This window comes from Trachypithecus francoisi, unplaced genomic scaffold, assembly GCF_009764315.1.
Source record: "Trachypithecus francoisi isolate TF-2019V2 unplaced genomic scaffold, Tfra_2.0 Lachesis_group20, whole genome shotgun sequence".
Classification (NCBI taxonomy): Eukaryota; Metazoa; Chordata; class Mammalia; order Primates; family Cercopithecidae; genus Trachypithecus; species Trachypithecus francoisi.
In genome coordinates, this window is record NW_022681466.1 from 15,285,525 (window position 1) to 15,308,590 (window position 23,066).

A 23,066-nucleotide genomic window follows, 5' to 3' on the forward strand; every position below is an offset into this window, starting at 1 on the left:
TCAAGTGATCATCCCATCTCAGCCTCCAAAAGTGCTGGGATTAGAGGTGTGAGCCACCATGCTTGGCCCTTTTTCCTTCTTGAACTCGTATTTCCACTTTGTTTCCTCACAGAAGTTTTTTCTAATGTAATAGTTTTTGGGTTTTTTTGAGACAGGGTCTCCGTCTGTCACCCAGGCTGGAGTGCAGTGGCGGGATCACAGCTCACTGCAGTCTTGACCTCTTGGGCTCAAGCAATACTCCCACCTTAGCTTCCCCAGTAGCTGGGACTGCAGGTTTTCGCCACCATGCTTGGCCAATTTTTTTTTTTTTTAAGTGAAAGCAAGATTATTAGATAAGTAATGGAATAAAGAATGGCTACACCATAGGCACAACACCCCTGAGGGCTGCTGGTTGGCTATTTTTATGGTTCTTTCTTTCTTTCTGAGACAGAGTCTGTCTCACTGTGTCACTAGGCTGGAGTGCAGTGGTGCAGTCTTGGCTCACTGCAGCCTCTACCTCCCAGGTTCAAATGCTTCTCAAGCCTCAGCCTCCTGAGTAGCTGGGATTACAGGTGCACGCCACCACGCCTGGCTAATTTTTGTTTTGTTTTTCTTTGAGACAGAGTCTTGCTCTGTCACCCAGGCTGGAGTGCAGTGGCACGATCTCGGCTAACTACAACCTCCGCCTCCTGGGTTCAAGCGATTCTTCTGCCTCAGCCTCCCGAGTAGCTGGGACTACAGGAGTGCACCACCACCATGCCCGGCTAATTTTTGTATTTTTAGTAGAGATGGGGTTTCACCATATTGACCAGGCAGGTCTCAAACTCCTGACCTCGTGATCCGCCCGCCTTGGCCTGCCAAAGTGCTGGGATTACAGGCGTGAGCCACCGCGTCTGGCCTAATTTTTGTATTTTTAGTAGATACGGGCTTTCGCCATGTTGGCCAGGCAGGCTGGTTTCAAACTCCTGGCCTCAAGTGATCTGCCCACATCAGCCTCCCAGAGTGCTGGGATTCCAGCTAATTTTTTTTTTTTTCTTTTTTTTTGTAGAGACAGAGTCTCACTATGTTGCCCAGGCTGGTCTTGAACTCCTGGGCTCAGGTGATCCTCCCGCCTTGACTTCCCAAAGTGCTGAGATTATATGCATGAGACACTGTGCCTGACCATGTAATAATACATTTTATGCCTGAAAGCCTTTGGTTTCTCATCCTATTTCTCTGCAACAAAAATACATACAAAATTAAAACTTTTTAAAAATTGTGTTATCATGAGGATTAAATGTTTCTTTTTGATTGAGTTGTCACAATTATAAAATACACAATTGATAAAAACAACATAAACAAAGTTTTATTTGAATATTTCTCTTAATAAGCTGAGTGGGCCGGGCATGGTGGCTCATGCTTGTAATCTCAACACTTTGGGAGGCCAAGGCAGGCAGATTGCCTGAGCTCAGGTGTTTGAGACTAGCCAGGGGCCAGGCGCTGTGGCTCACACCTGTAATCCCAGCACTTTGGGAGGCCAAGGTGGGTGGATCACAAGGTTAGGAGTTCAAGACCGGCCTGACCAACATGGTGAAGCCCCGTCTCTACTAAAGATACAAAAGTTAGGCGGGTGTGGTGGCGTGTGCCTGTAATCCCAGCTACTGGGGAGGCTGAGGCAGGAGAATCATTTGAACCCGGGAGGCGGAGGTTGCAGTGAGCCGAGATCGCGCCACTGCGTTCCAGCCTGGGCGACAGGGTGAGACTCCGTCTCAAAAAAAAAAAAAAAAAAAAGAGAGAGAGAGAATAGCCAGGGCAACACAGTAAAACCTCATCTCTACAAAAAAATTTTAAAAATTAGCCGGGCATGTTGGTGCATGCCTGTAGTCCCAGCTACTTGGGAGGCTGAAGTGGGAGAATCACCTGAGCCCAGGAGGGTTGAAACTTCACTGAGCTGTGATCACACCACTGCATTCCAGCCTAGACAATGGGATGAGACTCTGTCTCAAAAAAAATAAGCTGGGTGGAGCTTTTTTAAACTCATGTGTCTATCCATGTTTATTTGTATATTTACTAGAGTGAGCAGAGTGCTTTTTTTTTCTTTGGCTGTAACCATTGAAAAAGTTTCTTTATGTAAATTAAATACACAGGAGTTGAAGGCGTTTTGTTTCAGCAATATCACTCAGTTCTTTGAACACCTTCTGAATTATGGGCTGAAAAATCACATTGTATTATTAATAATCTGTCAGTCCCCAGTTCTTTTAGGTCCTCCTTTAACTTTCTTGAAGACCAAGGTTTAGAAACCACCTGACTCATGCAAGGGTTTGTTCCTTAGTCACTGCAGGCAGTCACTTTCTTAGCATGAATACTGACCTTTTGAATTGCCCTTTCTGGTGCCTAGGGGATTTTCACCCTGTGGGACCATGCACCTCAGTATGATTTAGCATGGGTGGGTGGTTATGCCTTTCTCTGAAACACGGGAGGTGGGTGAGTGTGAAGGAGGAGCTGGGTAGGAAAGCCAGTGGGAATTGAGTTGGAAATTTATGACCCTGAAACTCTGCCTTTGTGCCCCTTGGAAAATCTTCATGCTTCCCCTAGGTGTTCCCATTCTCCTGTGTGTAGGCCACCTGGCACTACTGTGGGCAAACATAGAGCTTCTTTTTCTTTTTTTTTGTTTTTGAGACGGAATCTTGCTCTGTCGCACAGGCTGGAATGCAATGGCACGACCTCGGCTCACTGCAACCTCCACCTCCTGGGTTCAAGCAATTCTCCTGCCTCAGCCTCCCGAGTAGCTGGGACTACAGGCACGCACCACCACACCTGGCTAATTTTTGTATTTTTAGTAGAGATGGAGTTTCACCATATTGGCCAGGCTGGCCTTGAACTCCTGACCTTGTGATCCAGCCTCCTCGGCCTCCCAAAGTGCTGGGATTACAGGCGCGAGCCACCGCGCCGGGCCAGAATTTCTTTTAACTTCCATTTCCTTACCTTGAGAAAGTGCTGCTCTTACACTCTAGTTCCTGCCTGCTGGGAAACTCAGCTTCCTAGGCACTCTCTCCCACAGTTTCCTCATCTTTTAGCTCAATATATTGTCAGTCCAGGAATGTGGAGGTGGGAAGTAATGTGGAAAGGTTTTGTGATTCTCATTTTAAAATATGATGTTGCCTGGCACAGTGGCTCACGCCTGTAATCGTAGCACTTTGGGAGGCTGAGGCGAGCGGATCACTTGAGGTCAGGAGTTAACCAGCCTGGCCAACATGGTGAAACCCCATCTCTACTAAAAACACAAAAACAAATTAGCCGGGTGTGGTGGCAGGTGCCTGTAATCCCAGCTACTCGGGAGGCTAAGGCAGGTAGAGGTTGAACCCAGGAGGTAGAGGTTACAGTGAGCCAAAATCAAGCCACTGCCTTTCAGCCTGGGCAACAGAGCGAGACTCCGTCTAAAAAAACAAAACAAAAGTTAATGTTGAGTTCCAGCTTGCCCATGAGCTGAATATTTTGCTGCATGGTTTATGTATTAATTCAACAAGTATCTTTTTTTTTTGAGACAGAGTCTTGCTCTGTTTCCCAGGCTGGAGTGCAGTGGTACAATCTCTGCTCACTGCAACCTCCCCCTCCTGGGTTTAAGTGATTATCCTGCCTCAGCTTCTCGAGTAGCTGGGACTACAGGCACACGCCACTACGCCTGGCTAATTTTTGTATATTTAATAGAGACAGGATTTTACCATGTTGGCCAGGATGGTCTTGAACTCCTGACCTCAAGTGATCCACCAGCCTCGGCCTCCCAAAGTGCTGGGATTACAGGCGTGAGCCACCACGCCCGGCTAACAAGTATCTTTTAAGGGCCTACTTGTCAGGCCCTGTTTTCAGCACCTTGGATACAGCTGTACCCAGATTCAGAGAGAGGCAGATTGCAAGAAATAAACACAAAGCCAGGTAATGTGTTGGGTGGTGACACATTGGTCAGCGCTGTGAAGAAAAGTGGGACAGTAAGGAGACTAGAGGGTAAAGCAGGGGTGCTGTTTTATATATTTGGGGACAGTTTCTCTGTCCCCAGTTCCCCTGCTTTCTGTCCGTGTCCTGACCGTGCTGTGATCCAGCTAGCTGCAGGGTTGAATCCAAACTGGGTCCTTGAACATTCCCAGGCACCTCGATACCTAGAAAAAGGTACCTATAGATATACAGATACCTAGATAAAACTATCTAGGTTGTTCCCCAAAACACTGAAAGAAACTGGCCCCAGCCCTGAGCCAAATTGCTTAAACCTTCATATAAACTCCACGCCCTGACCCCCTCGCTGTCGACATACCTAGGTAGAGCACCTCATTTCTCTTGCTGTCCATTGACAGTGTTGGTGCAGCCCACTCTGTAAGGAAGTTCCCCTAATGAATGCTTATAAATGCTTTGGACTGATCACCCTGGTGTTTAGTGGTTCTTTCTTTAGAATCCTAACCGGCCCTCTCTTGGGACAGTTTAGGGCATTCCCTTGTGGGAACTCTTCTTCCACAGCTTGCTTTTATTTATGTATGTATTTATTTAGAGACGGAGTCTCTCTGTCTCCCAGGCTAGAGTGCAGTGGCGTGATCTTGGCTTACTGCAACCTCTGCCTTCTAGGTTCAAGTGATAGTCCTGCCTCAGCCTCCTGACTAGCTGGGACTACAGGCACGTGCCACACCTGGCTAATTTTTTTTTTTTTTTTTTGAGACGGAGTCTCGCTCTGTCGCCCAAGCTGGAGTGCAGTGGCCGGATCTCAGCTCACTGCAAGCTCCGCCTCCTGGGTTCACGCCATTCTCCTGCCTCAGCCTCCCGAGTAGCTGGGACTACAGGCGCCCGCCACCTCGCCCGGCTAGTTTTTTGTACTTTTTAGTAGAGACGGGGTTTCACCGTGTTAGCCAGGATGGTCTCGATCTCCTGACCTTGTGATCCGCCCGTCTCGGTCTCCCAAAGTGCTGGGATTACAGGCTTGAGCCACCGCGCCCGGCCTAATTTTTGTATTTTTAGTAGAGACAGGATTTCACTATGTTGGCCAGGCTGGTCCCAAACTCCTGACCTCAGGTGATCCGCCCGCCTCAGCCGCCCAAAGTGCTGGGATTAGAGGTGTGAGCCACTGCACCCGGCCACTTGCCACAGCTTTTAAGCGGATTCCAGCCAGTTCCAGACAGGGGTTGGGTTCAGCGGGACAGGACCTGACAGTCTCTGATGAGGGAAGACTGGGCAGAGAGGGGAGTGAATGGGGCAGTCCTCTGGGGAAGAGCCTTGTCTGGGACTGTGGGAACATTGAGACCTGAGGGCCTGAGGGCAGTGATCTAGGGGGGAGTGGTTGGAGATGCTGCGAGGACATAGCTGCATCTTTCTTGAGGCTCCTGTAGGACTCTCCATGGACTTGGCTTGTACCCACTGAGATGGGAACTGTTAGAGGGCTGTGAGCAGAGGCCTGACATGATGCGACTTGCATTTCAAAGGGTCACACTAGCTGCTTTGTTAGGAACAGACTACTGGGGAGCAAAGGTGCAGCAGGAAATGGCTCAGAGGCTGCTGCAGGGATTCAGCAGCGAGATGGTGGCGCTCATGCACCAGAGGGCTTCTGGGTGGGCTGTGCCGGTGGGAAGTAGCGCTGGCTGGGCACTGTGGGTTGGATGAAGGGTATGAGAGAGGCCAAGAGTACTCCAAAGCTTTTGGCCTATACAAGTGGAAGGAGGGAGGTGCTCTTTAGGGAAATAGTGTTATGAGAAAAACCCAGAATAGTACAGAAAAACATTCCCCCAAATCGGGAGGGAGCCGAGAGACCAAAGAATGATTCGAACAATTCCAGCGTGGCGAGTAGGTGAGCATATTAGGACTTAAATGCACGGCGCTCCTCAGTGGCAGCAGGACAGCTCTGGGCATCCTGTGCTGCCTCCCATCTCCAGGCTGCCTTTAAGCTAATTTTCTAGCTCTTTGCCTCCTGTGTGTGTGATGAGACTGTTTTCCTTGGTATGTGCCCAGCTATGCCCTAGGATGTTTGGGTTCTCAGGGACACCTGCTTCTCGGCTGGGCACCATGGCCTTGAATTACTGCCCAGCCTGCAGGGTTCAAACAGCGCACATACACCCATAAGTAACCCATCACACTACAAATGGAGTAGACTGCAGTGACTGTGACATGTCACACAGTGAGCTGGGGAAGATGAGGTGACTGTGACCTATGTCACCTCATTTAATCCTGACACGACCCCATGAGTAGTCATTACAAATCTTTTTTTCTTTTTTTTTTGAGACAGAGTCTCACTCTGTCACCCAGGCTGGAGTGCAGTGGCACAATCTCAGCTCACTGCAACCTCTGCCTCCCAGGTTCAAGCGCAAATCCTATTTTATACTCAAGGAAAGAGAAGCTCAGAATGCGGAAATAAATTGCCTACAGCCATACAGCTAGTTAAGGGACACAGCTAATCCCAACTAAGGTCCCTTTGATTCTGAACCCTCTGAGAATGTGCAGTCGCTGTGATCCTTTTTTTGCATAAATGGCAATAAAGTGGCCGGGCGCGGTGGCTCAAGCCTGTAATCCCAGCACTTTGGGAGGCCGAGACAGGCGGATCACGAGGTCAGGAGATCGAGACCATCCTGGCTAACATGGTGAAACTCTGTCTCTACTAAAAAATACAAAAAACTAGCCGGGCGAGGTGGCGGGCGCCTGTAGTCCCAGCTACTCGGGAGGCTGAGGCAGGAGAATGGCGTAAACCCGGGAGGCGGAGCTTGCAGTGAGCTGAGATCTGGCCACTGCACTCCAGCCCGGGAGACAGAGTGAGACTCCGTCTCAAAAAAAAAAAAAAAATGGCAATAAAGTAGTCCAGTCCAAACAGCCTCCCTGCCCATTCATGAAAGCTGGAGTGCTGGTTTGTGCCTGGACAGTGCTCAAGTAGAGAAGAGAGACCTGTCCCCTCCCTGCCCTTGGTGTTGGCAAAGGGAGCAGGGAGGAGGCAGAGGGAGGCAGATGCCAGCTCCTTTCTTTGTGGCTCTCTCCAGGTAACTGGCAGCCTAGAGGAGGTGGTGGCTTAATGGGCCTAGCCCATGAAGAGAACTTGGACCTGAAAGTTTAAACAACAACCTCTCACCAATAATGAAAGATTAGGAGTAGGGAAGCCGTATATAAAAATAGCACTTAATAGTTAACTGGCAAACAATTTATTTTTGCAACTACTGGTTCCTCGAGAAATAATTGGGTCCCAAGGCAGGGAATGACTCGTTTTCATGAATGATTATATTGATCATTGGTGCAAAACAGATACACCCCCTTAGGAAAGCAGTTCTCCCTGGCTGGTCAGGCGGACCCAGTGTGAAATCCTGAGAGGCGGCAAGGGGAGGAGGACAGGGGCTGCAAACGAAGGGAGCCAGGTCCTGGCCTGACACACGCAGGAGTGGGACTGTTGAATGGGAGATGAGAAGCAACAGAATTTGCCTCCAGCATAACTCCTGAGCTCTCCCAAAGGAAGAAGGTGACAGAGCAAGACCCTGTCTCAAAGAAGAGAAAAACAAAGTCACATGAACAGAAATAAAAGTCCAAAGCATGACGAGTCCAAAGGAGGGAAAGCAAATGGAACGCCGAGAGATGGCAGGGGCCTCCTTTGGGTTGGGGATTGGATGAGGCTGCTCCGAGGGCATGTGACTTGCTCCCATGCTGCTTCAGGTCCTGGCTCAGACAATGATGTGCCTGTTGCTCTTTTTTTTTTTTTTTGAAGTCAGGGTCTTGTTCTGCACCCAGGCTGGAGTGTAATGTTACAGTCATGGCTTACTGCAGCCTCCAACTCCTGGGCTCAAGCAGTTCTCCCACCTCAGCCTCTCGAGTAGCTGGGACTACAGACACATGCCATCATGCCCAGCTAATTTTTTTCTTTTTTTTAAGAGACAAGATCTTGCTTTGTTGCCCAGGCTGGCCTCTAACTCCTGGGCTCAAGTGATCCTCCCACCTTGGCCTCCCAAAGTGCTGTGATTGCAGGCGTGAGCCACCATGCACGGCCCACCACTGCTCTTGATACCCTTACCCACTTACCACCACCACATTTACTGGTACTTTGAGTTTATTGTTTTACCCGTTCCCCCCACTCTCTCCCACCTCCCCCACTCCTTCCCGTGCCTGGTGTCTGATTGGTTGACACAGTCAGTACAGGGTGACTGAAGAGGAGTTAGCCCTGAGGTGAGTCTGGCAGAGGGAACACCGCCATAGAGGCTTTGGGGTCCAAAAAGAGCCCGCATGTTCAGGGACAGAAGGAAGATCAGTGTGACAGGCACCAGGCATGGACAGGGAGTGAATGAGGGAGTCATACAGGGCCTGGAGACCCCTGTAAAGGGCCAGGAGGAGGCGTGAGAAGGCAGTGAAGGTTTTAGATGGGAGTGACATGATCAGATGACTCCTTTAAACCATGACCCTGGCTACCTTGGGGAGAAGCCAGGCAGGGACCAGATCATGAGGCTACTGGAGTGGTTTGGGCACAGGTGCTGGTGGCTTAGGCTAACAGAGTGGGCCTGGTGGGATTAGAACTTGGCCAGACCTCCCAGAGCAGTAGGGCTTTATTTAGCCCATTAATTTTTCCCTAAGAGAAACACTGCCAGGGGAGATTCTAAGACCATTCTCTGAATGTACTTACTCTTCTCGGGGCTACTGGGCCCAAGAAGTAAAAACTGAGAGGCAATCGGGAGACACCTGATGCAGAAGAGCCCACCATTTATGGAGCACAGTAGAATCTGATCGTCATTTCACAGGCCTTAGAGCTTCACTGCAGATTTGGGGCACAGGCACCAGCTCTAACCCAAACTCCTTGCCCTTTTCTTTGCACCCTGCTGCCTTTCACTGACATGGAGAATGAGGAAAAGAAAGGATAGGGTGTGGCTTCCCTGGGATCCGAGGCCTGCTTTTCCTTCTGGCTCCTCCTTGGCTGGTGAATCCCATACCTGGGATTGGTTCCAGAATCCAGCTTCCATTTCTCCTGCACCAGGCATTGGCTCCTTCTCTGTTACTGTGGCTTGGTGTTGTCCTTCCTCTTCCAGCCAAGCCAGCTCTGTGAACAGCTTTTGGTGTTGAGGAGGAAGATTCCCAGCAGACAACAGTAATGTCATCCCTTGGTTTGCCAGGGGAGCTTTTTTTTTTTTTTTTGAGATGGAGTTTCGCTCTTGTTGCCCAGGCTGGAGTGCAGTGGCGCAATCTCAGCTGACCGCAACCTCCGCCTCCTGGGTTCAAGCGATTCCCCTGCCTCAGCCTCCTGAATAGTTGGGATTACAGGCATGCACCACCATGCCTGGCTAATTTTGTATTTTCAAATTTTGTATTTTCAAATTTTGTATAATCAAAGTGCTGGGATTACAGGCATGAGCCGCCGCACCCGGCCTTTTTTTTTTTTTTTTTTTGAGATGGAGTCTCACTCTGTTGCCCAGGTTGGAGTCCAGAGTGGCATGATCTTGGCTCATTGCAACCTCCGCTTCCCAGATTCAAGCAATTCTCCTGCTTCAGCCTCCCTAATAGCTGGGATTACAGGCGTGTGCCACCACACCTAGCTAATTTTGGTATTTTTAGTAGAGACAGGGTTTCGCCATGTTGGCCAGGCTGGTCTCGAACTCCTGGTCTCAAGTGATCCACCCACCTTGGCCTCCCAAAGTGCTGAGATTACAGGCCACCGCGCCCAGCCCCAGGGGAGCATTTATTGACCGCTCCCAGGAGAGCTCTGAACCACTGAAGGGGAGGAAGAAATCACCAGTGTGACTCCCAGCCTCCCCGGGGAGCCGCGCTGTTCTTGGCACTGAAAGTCCAGCCCCTCTCACTCACAAGTGTGGGGACTGAGGCTCAGAGGAGGGAAGGCACCCAGGGCTCACCTGTTTCTTGTATGGAGTCCTTACCACCCTGGGCCAGGCTGGAGAGAAGACTTCCTGCAGTCACACGGGTAGTTTTATCACAGAATTCAGAGACGAGGACCCAGGACTTTCCACTTCCAGTCCACAGCCTTTCATTTTAGCCCTGGTTCTAGGCCTAACTGATTCAGATTCAGTGGGCTGGGGTAGATGGAACCTGGGTGTCTGTATCTTTTGTAAGTTTCACATTAAATTCAGATTATAGCCAGGTTTAGCACTTGCTGTGAGGAATGTACTGCCTCTGTGTAAGCGGCAATGGAATGTAGGAAGCCAAATCGGATTCTGGAGAATGATGACTTGACCAGAGCAGGAAGAGGGTCATGAACACAGGTGATCAAAGGTGGTCATTTGTTCATATGGGCTTGACAGGGAGCTGCCGGCAGGTCTAGGTGGGACTTGGAGGGCGCTGGGTACCTAAGCCTCCATTTCCTCCTTGCTGAGCTTTGGGAGGATCGTGGGCTGCAGCTTCCTCCCTGGCAGATCCCCGCAGATCTGTGCGCAGCCAAGTGAGTGGGAAGGCACTCATACAGCAGGCCCGGGGCCAGCACCACGTGACCATTCCTGCTCACCTGTCAGCGCTCTGTTCTTAGATGTTTTCATCTGGTACTGTCTAGCTCTCCAGTTTTCCCAAGGGGCAAGACTTGTATTTTCCTCTGGTTATCCAAGAGGTCCCTGGCACCGTTCCTGCAGAGCACAGAGGAGCTCAGTGGATGGTTAGTGAAGGAATGAGCTACAGAGGGGCTCGTTGGACAGGAACAGCTGTCACTTGTCGAGGTCCTTAAAGTTGGGGACCCGGAGCCTCCCTGGGCATGTGCTCCTTCATCCCCTTGGCCTTCCTGATAGAGGCCAAACAGTTGTTGGTCTGTTTCCACAGATGCTCAGTCAAGGCACTGAGAAGGGAAGATACTCATTAGGTAACCCAGGAGGCTGGAATTTGTATCTGTGCTCTGGCCATTGTCCACACATCCCCTCACCCCCCATTCTGCAGGAAGAAAACGGTATGATAATCAAGAAATTATTTATCTTTGGCTCTGAATTGATTTGCCTACAAACAGATTCATCTTCCTTACTTTGTCTAATTAGTCTAAAGGTAAATTAATTTTTCATTCCTTGAGTACTTTAAAGGCAGGGGTCTAGACTAGGGGTTAGGAGCCCTGAATTCCATCTAGCCTTTGCTAATAGCTGTTGATGGGAAGTTCCCTCCCTTCTCTGGTCCTCAGTCTCCACTGCTGTAAAAGAAGAGTTAGAATTTATCCTGAGCCCTCTTACACATCAGAACTGCCTAGGCAGACGGATCACCTGAGGTCAGGAGTTCGAGCCAGCCAGGCCAACATGGTGAAACCTCGTCTCTATTAAAAATACAAAAAAGCCAGCCAGGCATAGTGGCGCATGCCTGTAATCCTAGCTACTCGGGAGGCTGAGGCAGGACAATCTCTTGAACCCAAGAGGCAGAGGTTGCAGTGAGCCCAGATTGCACCGCCAACCTGGGGACCAGAGACAGACTCTTGTCTCAAGAAAAGAAAAGAAAAAAAAGAACTGCCCAGGCAGCTCCATCCCCAGAGGTTCTGATTTAATAGGTATCAGGAGGGACCTGGGCATCTGTGTACAGGAGGATGGATGGTCTTCCAGCTCCTTCAGCTGAACCTGGCAAGGTTGGATGACCTAGTAACTGTCGCTTGCTTGCAGAGACGAGACATCAGGGCCCTGTGGAAACCTGGCCCTTGCCTGTTCACTAGTCCTGGCCTAGTCTGAAGTCCCATTCCCATTCCTCCAGACTGGGCTTTGGTGGAGAGAAACAGACTGTCATTACTTTAGGGACAACAGTAGGGTGGGGATTAAAAAAACTCTTGCCGGCCAGGCACAGTGGCTCACCCCTGTAATCCCAGCACTTTGGGAGGCCGAGGCGGGTGGATCACGAGGTCAGGAGATCGAGACCATCCTGGCTAACCTGGTGAAACCCTGTCTCTACTAAAAATACAAAAAAAATTGCCGAGCATGGTGGCGGTGCCTGTAGTCCCAGCTAGTCGGGAGGTTGAGGCAGGAGAATGGCATGAACCCAGGAGGCGGAGCTTGCAATGAACTGAGATTGCGCCACTGTGCTCCAACCTGGGCGACAGAGCAAGACTCCGTCTAAAAAAAAAAAGGCTCTTGAGGCTGGACATGGTGGTTCACGGCTGTAATCCCAGTACTTTGGGAGGCTGAGGTGGGTGGATCGCCTGAGGTCAGGAGTTCGAGACCAGCCATGGCCAACATGGTGAAACCCCATCTCTACTAAAAATAGAAAAACTAACTGGGCATGGTGGCGGCTGCCTGTAATCCCAACTACTTGGGAGTCTGAGGCAGGAGAATCGCTTGTACCCGAGAGGCAGAGGTTGCAGTGAGCTGAGATGCACCATTGCACTCCAATGTGGGCAACAACAAGAGTGAAATTCCATCTCAAAAAAAAAAAAGTTATTTCTAGATTTTCTGTTTGAAAACTTCAGCTGAGTGGCTGACATTTTGTTTGTTTGTTTTGTTTGTTTGTTTTTACAACTGAACCCTGTCCTTTTTGTGACCTGGAGGGAGATCACCAGCCTCAGAGAGATTGAGGAGAAATTATTGTTTTTAATAGAGAGAGAGAGCCTTGCTATGTTGCCCAGGCTGGCCTCGAACTCCTGGTCTCAAGCAATCCTCCTGCCTCAGCCTCCCAAAGCACTGGGATTACAGGCGTGAGCACCGTGCATGGCCTATAAATGATTGTTAAATAGTTGAATAATGTAGCTAGGTCTGTCCCTTTGGATGATGACTCCGTGGTGGATAGTTTCCTCTCTCCACCTCTGGTTTTCCGGGGTGAAAATGAGCAGTGGCAGATTTCAATTTCTAGGTTGGTCCCCTGCTGCCCCAAGCCAGGCACCAACTCAGCCACATCCAAGCTGCTGCCTCCCCTGTTATTTGGTGCGTCCTCACGGGAGGCAAACTCATTTCAGTGTAAGCTCAAGCAAAGTATAATTAGGACAGTAAATCTGCTGCTTAACAGCAACAAAAAAAGTCCTTTGACAGATTTCACAGTCCTGGAGAAGTGATTTGAGGCTGAAGGAAGGGTGGGAGAGACCTGGCCTTTGATTTAATTGCTTCCAGCCTGGGAACAAAGTCCACGACATGGTAACCTCATTTACTCCAGAAAATGCACCATGACTTTTTAAAAGTCTACGGTGTGATAGTCTGAGGTTGGAGGAATAGGGACATGATTTCATGAAAGTCTTTTTTTTTTTCTTTCTATGCCTTACAAACCTCTGCCTCCTGAGTTCAAGCAGTTCTCCTGCCTCAGCCTCTCGAGTAGCTGGGATTACAGGCACCTGCCACCACACCCAGCTAATTTTTCTGTGTTTAGTAGAGATGAGGTTTCACCACATTACCCAGGCTGGTCTCAAACTCCTGAGCTCAAGCGATCGCCCACTATAACTGTAACTCCTACTTTTCACCCTGTATCACTATCCTCACTTCCATTTTTGGAACATTTAGCATTTGTCAAGCAACATTCCATGGACTGCAGATGCATTTTCTTTTTCTTTTTTTTTTTCTCTGAGACAGAGTCTCGCTCTGTCACCCAGGCTGGAGTGCAGGGGCATGATCTCGGCTCACTGCAACCTCCACCTCCCAGGTTCAAGCGATTCTCGTGCTTCAGGCTCTTAAGTAGCTGGGATTACAGGCGCCCACTACCATGCCCAGCTAATTTTTGTATTTTTAGTTGAGATGGGGTTTCACCATCTTGGCCAGGCTGGTCTTGAACTCCTGACCTCAGGTGATCCACCCACTGTGGCCTCCCAAAGTGCTGGGATTACAGGCGTGAGCCACCGTGCCCAGCCTGCATATGCATTTTCTCATTCAGTCTGCACAACAGCCCTATGAGGCAGTCTTTATTTTTTTTGAGATGGAGTCTCTGTCACCCAGGCTGGAGCGCAGGGGAGTGATATTGGCTCACTGCAACCTCCGCCTCCCAGGTTCAAGCAATTCTCCTGCCTCAGCCTCCCAAGTAGCTGGGATTACAGGTGCGTGCCACCTCAGTCAGCTAATTTTTGTATTTTTAGTAGAGATGGGGTTTCGCCATGTTGGCCAGGCTGGTCTCAAACTCCTGACCTCAGGTAATCTGCCCGCCTTGGCCTCCCAAAGTGCTGGGATTACAGACTTGAGCTACCACTCCGAGCCATTTTTTTTTTTTTTTTTTTTAACGGAGTCTCGCTCTGTCACCCAGGCTTGAGTGCAAGGGTGAGATCTCTGCTTACTGCAACCTCTGCCTCCTGAGTTCAAGCAGTTCTCCTGCCTCAGCCTCTCGAGTAGCTGGGATTACAGGCACCTGCCACCACACCCAGCTAATTTTTCTATGTTTAGTAGAGATGAGGTTTCACCACGTTACCCAGGCTGGTCTCAAATTCCTGAGCTCAAGCAATCGCCCATCTCGGCCTCCCAAAGTGTTGGGATTACAGGCTTGAGCCCCTGTGCCTGGCTTTTTTTCTTTCTTTCTTTCTTTTTGAGACGGAGTCTTGCTCTGTTGCCCAGGCTGGAGCGCAATGGCGTGATCTCGGCTTACTGCAACCTCCACCTCCTGGGTTCAAGCGATTCTCCTGCTTCAGCCTCCCGAGCAGCTGGGACTACAGGCGCGTGCCACCACACCCGGTTAACTTTTTGTATTTTTAGTAGAGACGGGGTTTCACCATGTTAGCCAGGATGGTCTCCATCTCCTGACCTCGTGATCTGCCTGCCTCAGCCTCCTGAAGTGCTGGGATTACAGGCGTGAGCCACCGCGCCCAGCCAAGGCAGTCTTATGATCCATAAAACCTCATTTTATGGATGAGAAAACTGAGGTTCAGGGAGGCAAGCAGCTTGACCGGGGTTGCAGCACATGTGAGTGGAGGAGCTGGGTGTGAAGAAGCCATGCCCCAACCTTTGTGCTGTGCTGCTGCTTCTTGGTTTGAGGGAGCCACGAACCACGACGCCAGCTCAAAGTCACACCCCCAGCATCGCCCAGCCTCCTGGTCTTTCCCTCACATTCCTTCTTGGCAAGACTGGTACTTTTCTAAACCTCAGTCTTAGTGGCTGCCGAGCCACTGCTTGCGGCTCAGTTCCCCATCTAGGCCACTTCTGGGTTGAAGAAGAGGATTGTGCGTCTCCACCTAGACCAGCCACCCAGGCAGTCCTTGTGCTGGCATTGAAGGGGAAGTGATCCATGGGACCGTCTGTGGGGAGGAGGCTTTGGAGCAAAAGAGGGCCCAAGCACCTGAACTCTATTTGTGGTCTCTCCTGCAACTTCTGTGGATGGCTGCAGGCAGGCCATTTCTTCCCTTTGAACCTCAGTCTCCTAGACTAGAAAATAAAGATCAGGGGGACCTGTGGATATCTGAAGAGTGCCATGGGTCCATCACAGAGAGAGACAGGTGTCTCCTTCCTCTAGGAAGTTGACTTCCAACAAGTTCCCGCCTTGTCCAGAAAGCATGCTGCCTAACAGCATCCGAACTTGCCCTGCCTGTTCAGCATTTTGATTGCTGAATTTATACTGTTCGTTTGCCTTTTTTTTTTTTTTTTTGAGAAGGAATCTGGCTCTGTCACCCGGGCTGGAGTGCAGTGGCAGGATCTCAGCTTACTGCAACCTCCACCTCCGAGGTTCAAGTGATCCTCTTGCCTCAGCCTTCTGAGTAACTGGAATTCTAGGTGCACGCCACCACACCCAGCTAATTTTTGTATTTTTGTATTTTTTGGTTTTTTTGAGGCGGAGTCTCGCTCAGTCGCCCAGGCTGGAGTGCAGTGGCTCAATCTCAGCTCACTGCAAGCTCCACCTCCTGGGTTCACGCCATTCTCCTGACTTAGCCTCTTGAGTAGCTGGGACTACAGGTGCCTGCCACTACGCCCGGCTAATTTATTAATAAAAATAAATTTTTTTGAGACGGAGTCTTGCTCTGTTGCCCAGTCTGGAGTGCAGTGGCCCAATCTTGGCTCACTGCAAGCTCTGCCTCCTGGGTTTACACCATTCTCCTGCCTCAGCCTCCCAAGTAGCTGGGACCACAGGCGTCTGCCACCTCGCCCGGTCAGTTTTTGTATTTTTTAGTAGAGACGGGGTTTCACCGTGTTAGCCAGGATGGTCTTGATCTCCTGACCTCGTGATCCACCCGTCTCAGCCTCCCAAAGTGCTGGGATTACAGGCTTGAGCCGCTGCACCAGGCTGCTAATTTTTTTGGTAAGTTTTTGTATTTTTAGTAGAGATGGGGTTTCACCATGTTGGCCAGGCTGGCCTCAAACTCCTGACCTCAGGTGATCCAATTTGCCTTCTTTGTGAGTATTTTTAAAAGAATACTGGAGGACTTTCCTGGAGAGTTTCTCCTCTCCAGATGGCTCCAGAGCACCCCACGCTCAGGGCATGTCCCTACCCAGCCAAGCTGTCTCCCTTTACTTCCTTTGCCTCCTCTCTCCCAATTATTTTGGCCCAAACTGATCAGGCCCACTGGCCTCTCCCAGGCAGGTTCTTCTGGCACTCCTCTGGTGAACCGCCCCCATTGGACACACTTGCCCTGCTCTCCAGTGATTCTGTGGCTCCTGGCTCCGAAGTCTCACGGACAGCTATCTTTCCTGGGAAGATGTTCCTGGTGGGCCTGACAGGAGGCATTGCCTCAGGCAAGAGCTCAGTGATCCAGGTGTTCCAGCAGCTGGGCTGTGCAGTGATTGACGTGGATGTCATGGCCCGGCATGGTGAGTTGGAGGGGCAGGTTGGAGGTCCATGCACAGCAGCTCCCCGTGCTTCCAGCCTACTGCCACACCTCCCTTTTTATAAGTCTCAGAGGAGGGGAAGGCTCTTGTCGACCCTGGTCTGACTTCTGTCTTTGCCCCATGCTTGCCTTCTCTGCTCTTCTATTTACTTTTCTCTTTTTAGAAAGCCCCCAGCTCTGCCCCATTACCAGCACAAGGGATCATGTACACTCTGCTCTTATTCACTGCTTTCTCTCCCCTCATTTTGCTTTTGCTCCACTCGAAAGAAGCACCCGAATTCCCCTATCATTTTGCCCCTGGTCACTGAGGTCCTCTGGCTGGCCCTGAGGCTCCAGGGAGTGACCCAGCTTTTTCCTCCTGCCACAGTTGTGCAGCCAGGATACCCTGCCCACCGGCGCATCGTAGAGGCCTTCGGCACTGAGGTCTTGCTGGAGAACGGCGACATAAATCGCAAGGTCCTGGGGGATCTGATCTTTAACCAACCTGACCGGCGGCAGCTGCTCAACGCCATCACCCACCCTGAGATCCGCAAGGAGATGATGAAGGAGACCTTCAAGTACTTCCTCCGGGGTGAGTGCCGGGGCCTGGGGCAGGGTTGGGGGCAACACCCTCTCCTTCCAGGGCCAGGGCCCTTCTCCTCTGCAGAAAGTTTGGCCAGGGTAGGGGAGCTGGTTATCCCAGCTGATGAGTTCATACTGCTTACTGGCACCCCCTCCACGCAGAGCCCCATACCAGCCCCAGAGGAAAGAAGCACGTGCCCTCAGCTCTTAAGGAGGCTGACAGTTTAAAGAGAAGAGACACATGAGGCTTTCCAGCCATGAGCCCAGGAAGTAAGTTGGTTTTTCTAGTAGGGATGGGAGTAATAAGAGCTGGTGAATAATGGAGCCATAGATCTGAGTTCAAATCCCAACCCTGACAGTTTCTAGCTGTGTGACCTCATTGAGTGATCTAGCCCTCAGCTCATTTTTCCATCTGTGCAGCGGGGATAATAATCTAACATGAGGCTGGGTACAGTGGCTCGTGCCTGTAATCCCAGCACTTTGGGAGGCCGAGGTAGGCAGATCACTTGCAGTCAGGAGTTCAAGACCAGCCTGGCCAACGTGGTGAAACCCTGACTCTACTAAAAATACAAAAATTAGCTGGGCATGGTGGTGTGCACCTGTAATCCCAGCTACTTGGGAGGTTGAGGCAGGAGAATCGCTTTAACCTGAGAGGCGGAGGTTGCAGTGAACCGAGATTGTACCCTGTACTCAGACTGTCTGGGCAACAAAGCAAGACTCCATCTCAAAAAAAAAAAAAAAAAGAAAGAAAAAGAAAAATTCCAACGTGAGCATGTTAGGAAGACTGAGGGTCCAGGTCAGTGACTGTCAGTTATCACACATGTAAACTGCAGTCAGGGGCAGGTTTGGGTCTGGCTGAGCCATCTGGGAAAGCAAGTTTGTAGACTGGAAATTGGGGAGGGACCAAGATGGCCAGGGCGGGTGGGGAAAGGGTGCTAAGTGGGGACTATCCTCTGCACTTGGGCTCCATAGAGAGTTCGGTGTAGGTGTGGGGATAGCCAGGCAATGCCCAGATGGAAAAGAGGGGAGTATTTGAAAAGGAGGGGCCTGGGGCCAGTTGGCAAGAACCTTCTTCCAAGCTATATGCCACGGTTCAAGCCCTGTTCTTTTTTATTTTATTTTATTTTATTTTTAGAGATGGGGTCTCACTATGCTGGCCAGAGTGGTCTCAAACTCCTGGCCTCAAGCAATCCTCCCACCTTGTCCTCCCAAAGTGCTGGGATTACAGGCATGAGCCACAGCACCTGGCCTAAGCCGTGTTCTTCAGGACAGCATTGCACAGGGCTGGCCTGACGCTTACTTTCCAGGATGGGGTCAATCACCAGGAGAAGTGGGAGGGAGAATAGAGGGTGGTGGCTTGGAAACTGGCAAAAGGCTGGCCTAGGGCTGCTGGAGATTTGCCTGCCAGCCTTTGGCACATGTGGCCTCCAGCCTGGTCCTCCGAGTTGAAGGCCTGGCTGCTTGTCTCCCCACTCTGTCATTACACTGAGACTTTACTTCCACAAGAGTATGGGGGAGGTTTTTTTTTTTTTTTTTGAGATGGAGTCTCGCAGTGTCACCCAGGCTGGAGTGCAGTGGCGCGATCTCGGCTCACTGCAACCTTCCTTCCCAGGTTCAAGCGATTCTTCTGCCCCCAGCCTCCCGAGTGGCTGGGACTACAGGCACATGTCACCACACCTGGTTAATTTTTGTATTTTCAGTAGAGATGGGGTCACTATATTGGCCAGGCTAGTCTCAAACTCCTGACCTCATGATCTGCCTGCCTTGCCCTCCCAAAGATCTGGGATTACAAGCTTGAGCCACTGTGCCTGGCTGGGGGAGCTTTTTACACTGTGACCATGGCCAAGCCCCTTATTCTGTCATGCCTTGAGTGGGCAACCTCCCCCACCCTCATCCCCCTCTGGCCAATACCTGCCTCCAAAAGAGGGATGACTCAACAGACATCCATGATGCTGACCCCAACCCCCTCCCGGCCAGGCTGGAGCTGGCTCCCACATCTTGCCTGCTGAACCAACGTGTATGCTCCTTCTTAGCACTGCGCCACAGGCCTCCTCCCTGCCTCCCTCAAGAAGAGTCCTCCCTCTGGACTCTTTATGCTGCCTCCTATGCTGCACCAGTATCCTTCCTGTCCCCCACCCAGAGCGAAGTCATCTGCCTTTCATTCCTGCCCTTTCTGCATTCTCTCCCAGGCCAGTTACCGGTGCATCTGCAGGGCTTCCAGGCGGCACCGGCTCTCCCCTTCTGAAATTAAACATCGGATAATGTCACCCACTCCAAAGCTCTTTCACTGTGTCATCCACCCAGCCTCCCGCCTCCCCAACCACCACCACTTAAATAAAAGCCAGAGAGCTCTTTTCAGCTCGATAAGGTGAAAAATGGGGACGACAGCTGTGGCTTCCGCAGTCCCAGTTTTTCCCTGATGAGTATAACAAATACAACTGTCAAAGTTGGTATAATCAAACGTCAGATAAGATCACCAGCTGTTGGGGACTTCTCTGTGTAGGCAGACGGATGTCTTAATAGAGTCAGGATGGTTTGCAGAGCTTATCAAGCAGGAGGGATGTGACAGCTGAATAGCCCTTTGCTGGTGAACCAAAGAGCTGACCATGTACTCCCCAGAGGGGCCGGAGAAAGGACGGCGAGGAGAGAGGAAGTGATGGGAGCTGAGCAGGAAAGGGAGATAAGAGACCCAGAGAGGATCTGGTCTTGGTTTCTGCTCCAAGTTAGGGGGCCACACCGCACTGCTGGCCTCCCCCTGCAGCAGTAACTATCATTTTGGGGCACCTAGTGAGGAAATGGTGAAGGGTGCTGCGTGGTTCACATGTATTCAAGGCTCATTTCATCTTTACTATCATCCTGTGAAGTAGGTATTCTTTTTACTCATTTACACAGATGAGGTTTATACAGAAGGGGGCCCAAGGTCCCATGGTGGGGAAGCAGGGGACTACCAACCAAGGTGTATCATCAGAGCCCATGGTTTCAACCCCCTTGTTCAACGGTGGGCTTCTCTTGGGCTTACTGAGCAGCAGGTCCTGGGGAACAGGAAGCCAAGCAGCTGAGATTGCCACCCTACCCCTATTGTCCTTGCATCACTTTGAGTGCCAGTTGCCCATGACACCCCTGGAATTGGTGTGATGTGTGTCTGGTTCTGTGCTTGGAAGTGTTTGGAGTGGGATGCTCCAAGGGTGCAGTCTCCTGCCCCAGCCAGGCCAGGGGTCTCTGGGCAGAGAAGCATTTCCCTGTCCGTTACCCTCCTTGCTATCCCGGAGCCCTCCCAGCTTTGTACCCATGCACAGGGGTCACTGACCTAAAAAGAACGAGAAGCGTATAGCCCACAGCAGCCTAGGGATGTGCTCACTCACAGTGGGTGAGGGTGCCTCCCTTGACTGGCCTTGGCTTGTAGTAGGAGGTCCAGCCAGTGCCTTTTACCCTGTGGGAGTGTTATACAGTATTAGTCATAACTGCCCCCTCTGCCTCCAGATCCAGGCCTTACCCTGGCTGTAGGTCTGCCTCTGATGGGAGAAGCAGCTTCCTTCTGCTGGTGCTGCCCCCATGTGAGCCTCTCATGGAGAGTTGGTAGAGACAGCCCACCTTGGCTCTTGTCAGCAGAGCTGGGCCTGCAACAGGCTTTTTGGGGAGAACCTATCTTTTGGGTGTTTTGTTTGTTTGTTTGTTTTTTCTGAGAAATAACAACTTGAGATTTAAGATCAAGGTGAACTAAACCCTTAGTGCCTTCCCTGATCACCTTGTTGCCTCACACGGCCTGAGGCCTCTGCTTCAGCCCGCACAGTTGAGTCTCCCTCTCTTTGTGCTGTGCTGGTCCTCATTCGTGGAATCCTCATCTTCACCTTCTCATTTTCAAGTATCAAAAGACCTGCCCCCCACTTTTCAAGGCCAGCACAAATGACAGCCCTTCTACAAGGTCTTCCCTGATCAGCCATCCAGAAATTATTTTCTGCAGCCTTCTGCTCTGCACGGCATTGGAACCGGCTAGTGTGCAGGGTATGTGTGTCCTTGGAAGGCCCCTTGGACGGTAGGGTCCAGCATATCATCAGTCCCCAGTGTGTGCTTGCAGAATTGAACTTGGGGGTTTTCCAACCTCTCCCCAGGATACCGCTATGTGATTCTGGATATCCCCCTGCTGTTTGAGACCAAGAAGTTGCTCAAGTACATGAAGCACACCGTGGTAGTATACTGGTGAGTGACCACTGGGGTATCTGGGAAACAGCCCACATCATTTTGCACTTTGCCCTTTCCCCATGGGACGGCCAGGAAGCATGGGGGTTTGGGCAGCAGTGCCCAGGGTCTGTAGAAACCAACCTTTGTGCCTCATGCAGATAATCCTGGGGGCAGGTATGGGAAAGGACGGCCCCCGGGCTTCTCTAGTGTTTGGGGAGCGCTCCCCCTGCTGGCCATTGCAGGCACTTCAGCCCAGATGCCTGGCCTCGCCCTGGGCCACTGTTACTCAGTGGCTCCTTCTTCCTCCTGTAGCACTTTTATTACTTTGCACAGTTTGCCTGTCAGTGGGAGGTGGTCAGGACAGGTGTTGATATTCCTGAGTTACTGAAGATAAAATTAGAGAGGGGGCAGTTACGGAATGTGTCCAGGATTACCCTTTGGCAACACTTGTTATGAGCAGAAGGTTTCGTGGAAGGGACTGTCACAGCCCAGCTGAGGAAGGAGCTTTGTTCTCAGAATTCACCAGGACATGGAGCCAACCAGAATCCAGGTTTGACAAACAGAGGAGGATCAACCTGTGGGGGAAAATGAGTCCCAGTGGGGTGAGAGAGGGGATGAGTCCACAGGGTATCTCTGCTACCCAGAAACTTCCTGGATGCCACCCACAAGGACAGGAGACACACAGGTGGGCACTTGGCTCTGCCGGTATTTTGGGCATAGGTTGACTCTCAAGAGCCTAAGGCACAGGAGGCTCCCAGCACACTGGAGGTGTAGCCTGGAGTACTCAGTGCCCTGAAAATTCCCTTGCCTTTCCCCCGGGTCCCCATGGCTCTCATTGAAAGCCCAGTCTGAATCCCTTGAGCCCAATGCAGGGACGCGGGCATCCTCTCAGCTCCCCCACTGGGCCGTGCTGCCTCACATGAGTAAACCCGCAGCCTCTTTGGGTTCTTCATTCCCTGTTTGTGAGGCTGTCAACTAAGGTCAGGCAGACCCCACGAAGACCTGGAATTCTCTTCGCCTCAGTAGCACCATTGGAATTTTGTACCTCGGGATAAAAACTTTTTTTTTTTTAAAGGATCTTAGAGGCCGGGTGCAGTGGCTCACGCCTGTAATCCCACCACTTTGGGAGGCCAACGTGGGTGAATCACCTGAGGTCAGGAGTTCGAGACCAGCCTGGCCAACATGGTGAAACCCCGTCTCTACTAAAAATACAAAAACTAGCCAGACGTTGTGGCAGGCACCTGTAATCCCAGCTGCTTGGGAGGCTGAGGCCAGAAAATCGCTTGAACCCAGGAGGCGGAGGTTGCAGTGAGCAGAGATTGCACCATTGTACTCCAGCCTGCGCCACAAGAGCGAGCAAAACTCCATCTCAAAAAAAAGGCCGGGTGCAGTGGCTCACACCTGTAATCCCAGCACTTTGGGAGGCCAAGGCAGGTGGATCACCTGAGGTCAGGAGCTCAAGACCAGCCTGACCAACATGGAGAAACCCCGTCTCTACTAAAAATACAAAAATTAGCCAGGCATGGTGGTGCGTGCCTGTAATCCCAGCTACTCGGGAGGCTGAGGTAGGATAATCGCTCGAACCCAGGAGATGGAGGTTGCAGTGAGCCAAGATCGCGCCATTGCACTCCAGCCTGGGCAACAAGAATGAAACCCTGTCTCAAAAAAAAAAAAGAAAGAAACACAAAGGCCGAGCGCGGTGGCTCACGCCTGTAATCCCAGCACTTTGGGAGGCCAAGGTGGGCGGATTATGAGGTCAGGA

General features: G+C 51.0%; 1 protein-coding gene across 3 annotated transcripts in view; it reads left to right on the top strand.

Annotated features, from left to right (window-relative positions):
* DCAKD (dephospho-CoA kinase domain containing) overlaps positions 1-23,066 on the top strand; it is a 30,803-nt gene that overhangs the window by 2,763 nt on the left and 4,974 nt on the right. The window contains exons 1-4 of one of the 3 annotated variants that reach the window (XM_033182705.1): positions 14,723-14,728; positions 16,317-16,547; positions 16,932-17,135; positions 21,235-21,322. In XM_033182705.1, the coding sequence (XP_033038596.1) occupies positions 16,436-16,547; positions 16,932-17,135; positions 21,235-21,322 (404 nt within the window). In that variant the 5' untranslated portion in view covers positions 14,723-14,728; positions 16,317-16,435. Of the gene's footprint in view, positions 1-14,722; positions 14,729-16,316; positions 16,548-16,931; positions 17,136-21,234; positions 21,323-23,066 lie in introns of those variants that run through there. The other 2 variants (XM_033182704.1, XM_033182706.1) reach the window with 2 other exon arrangements.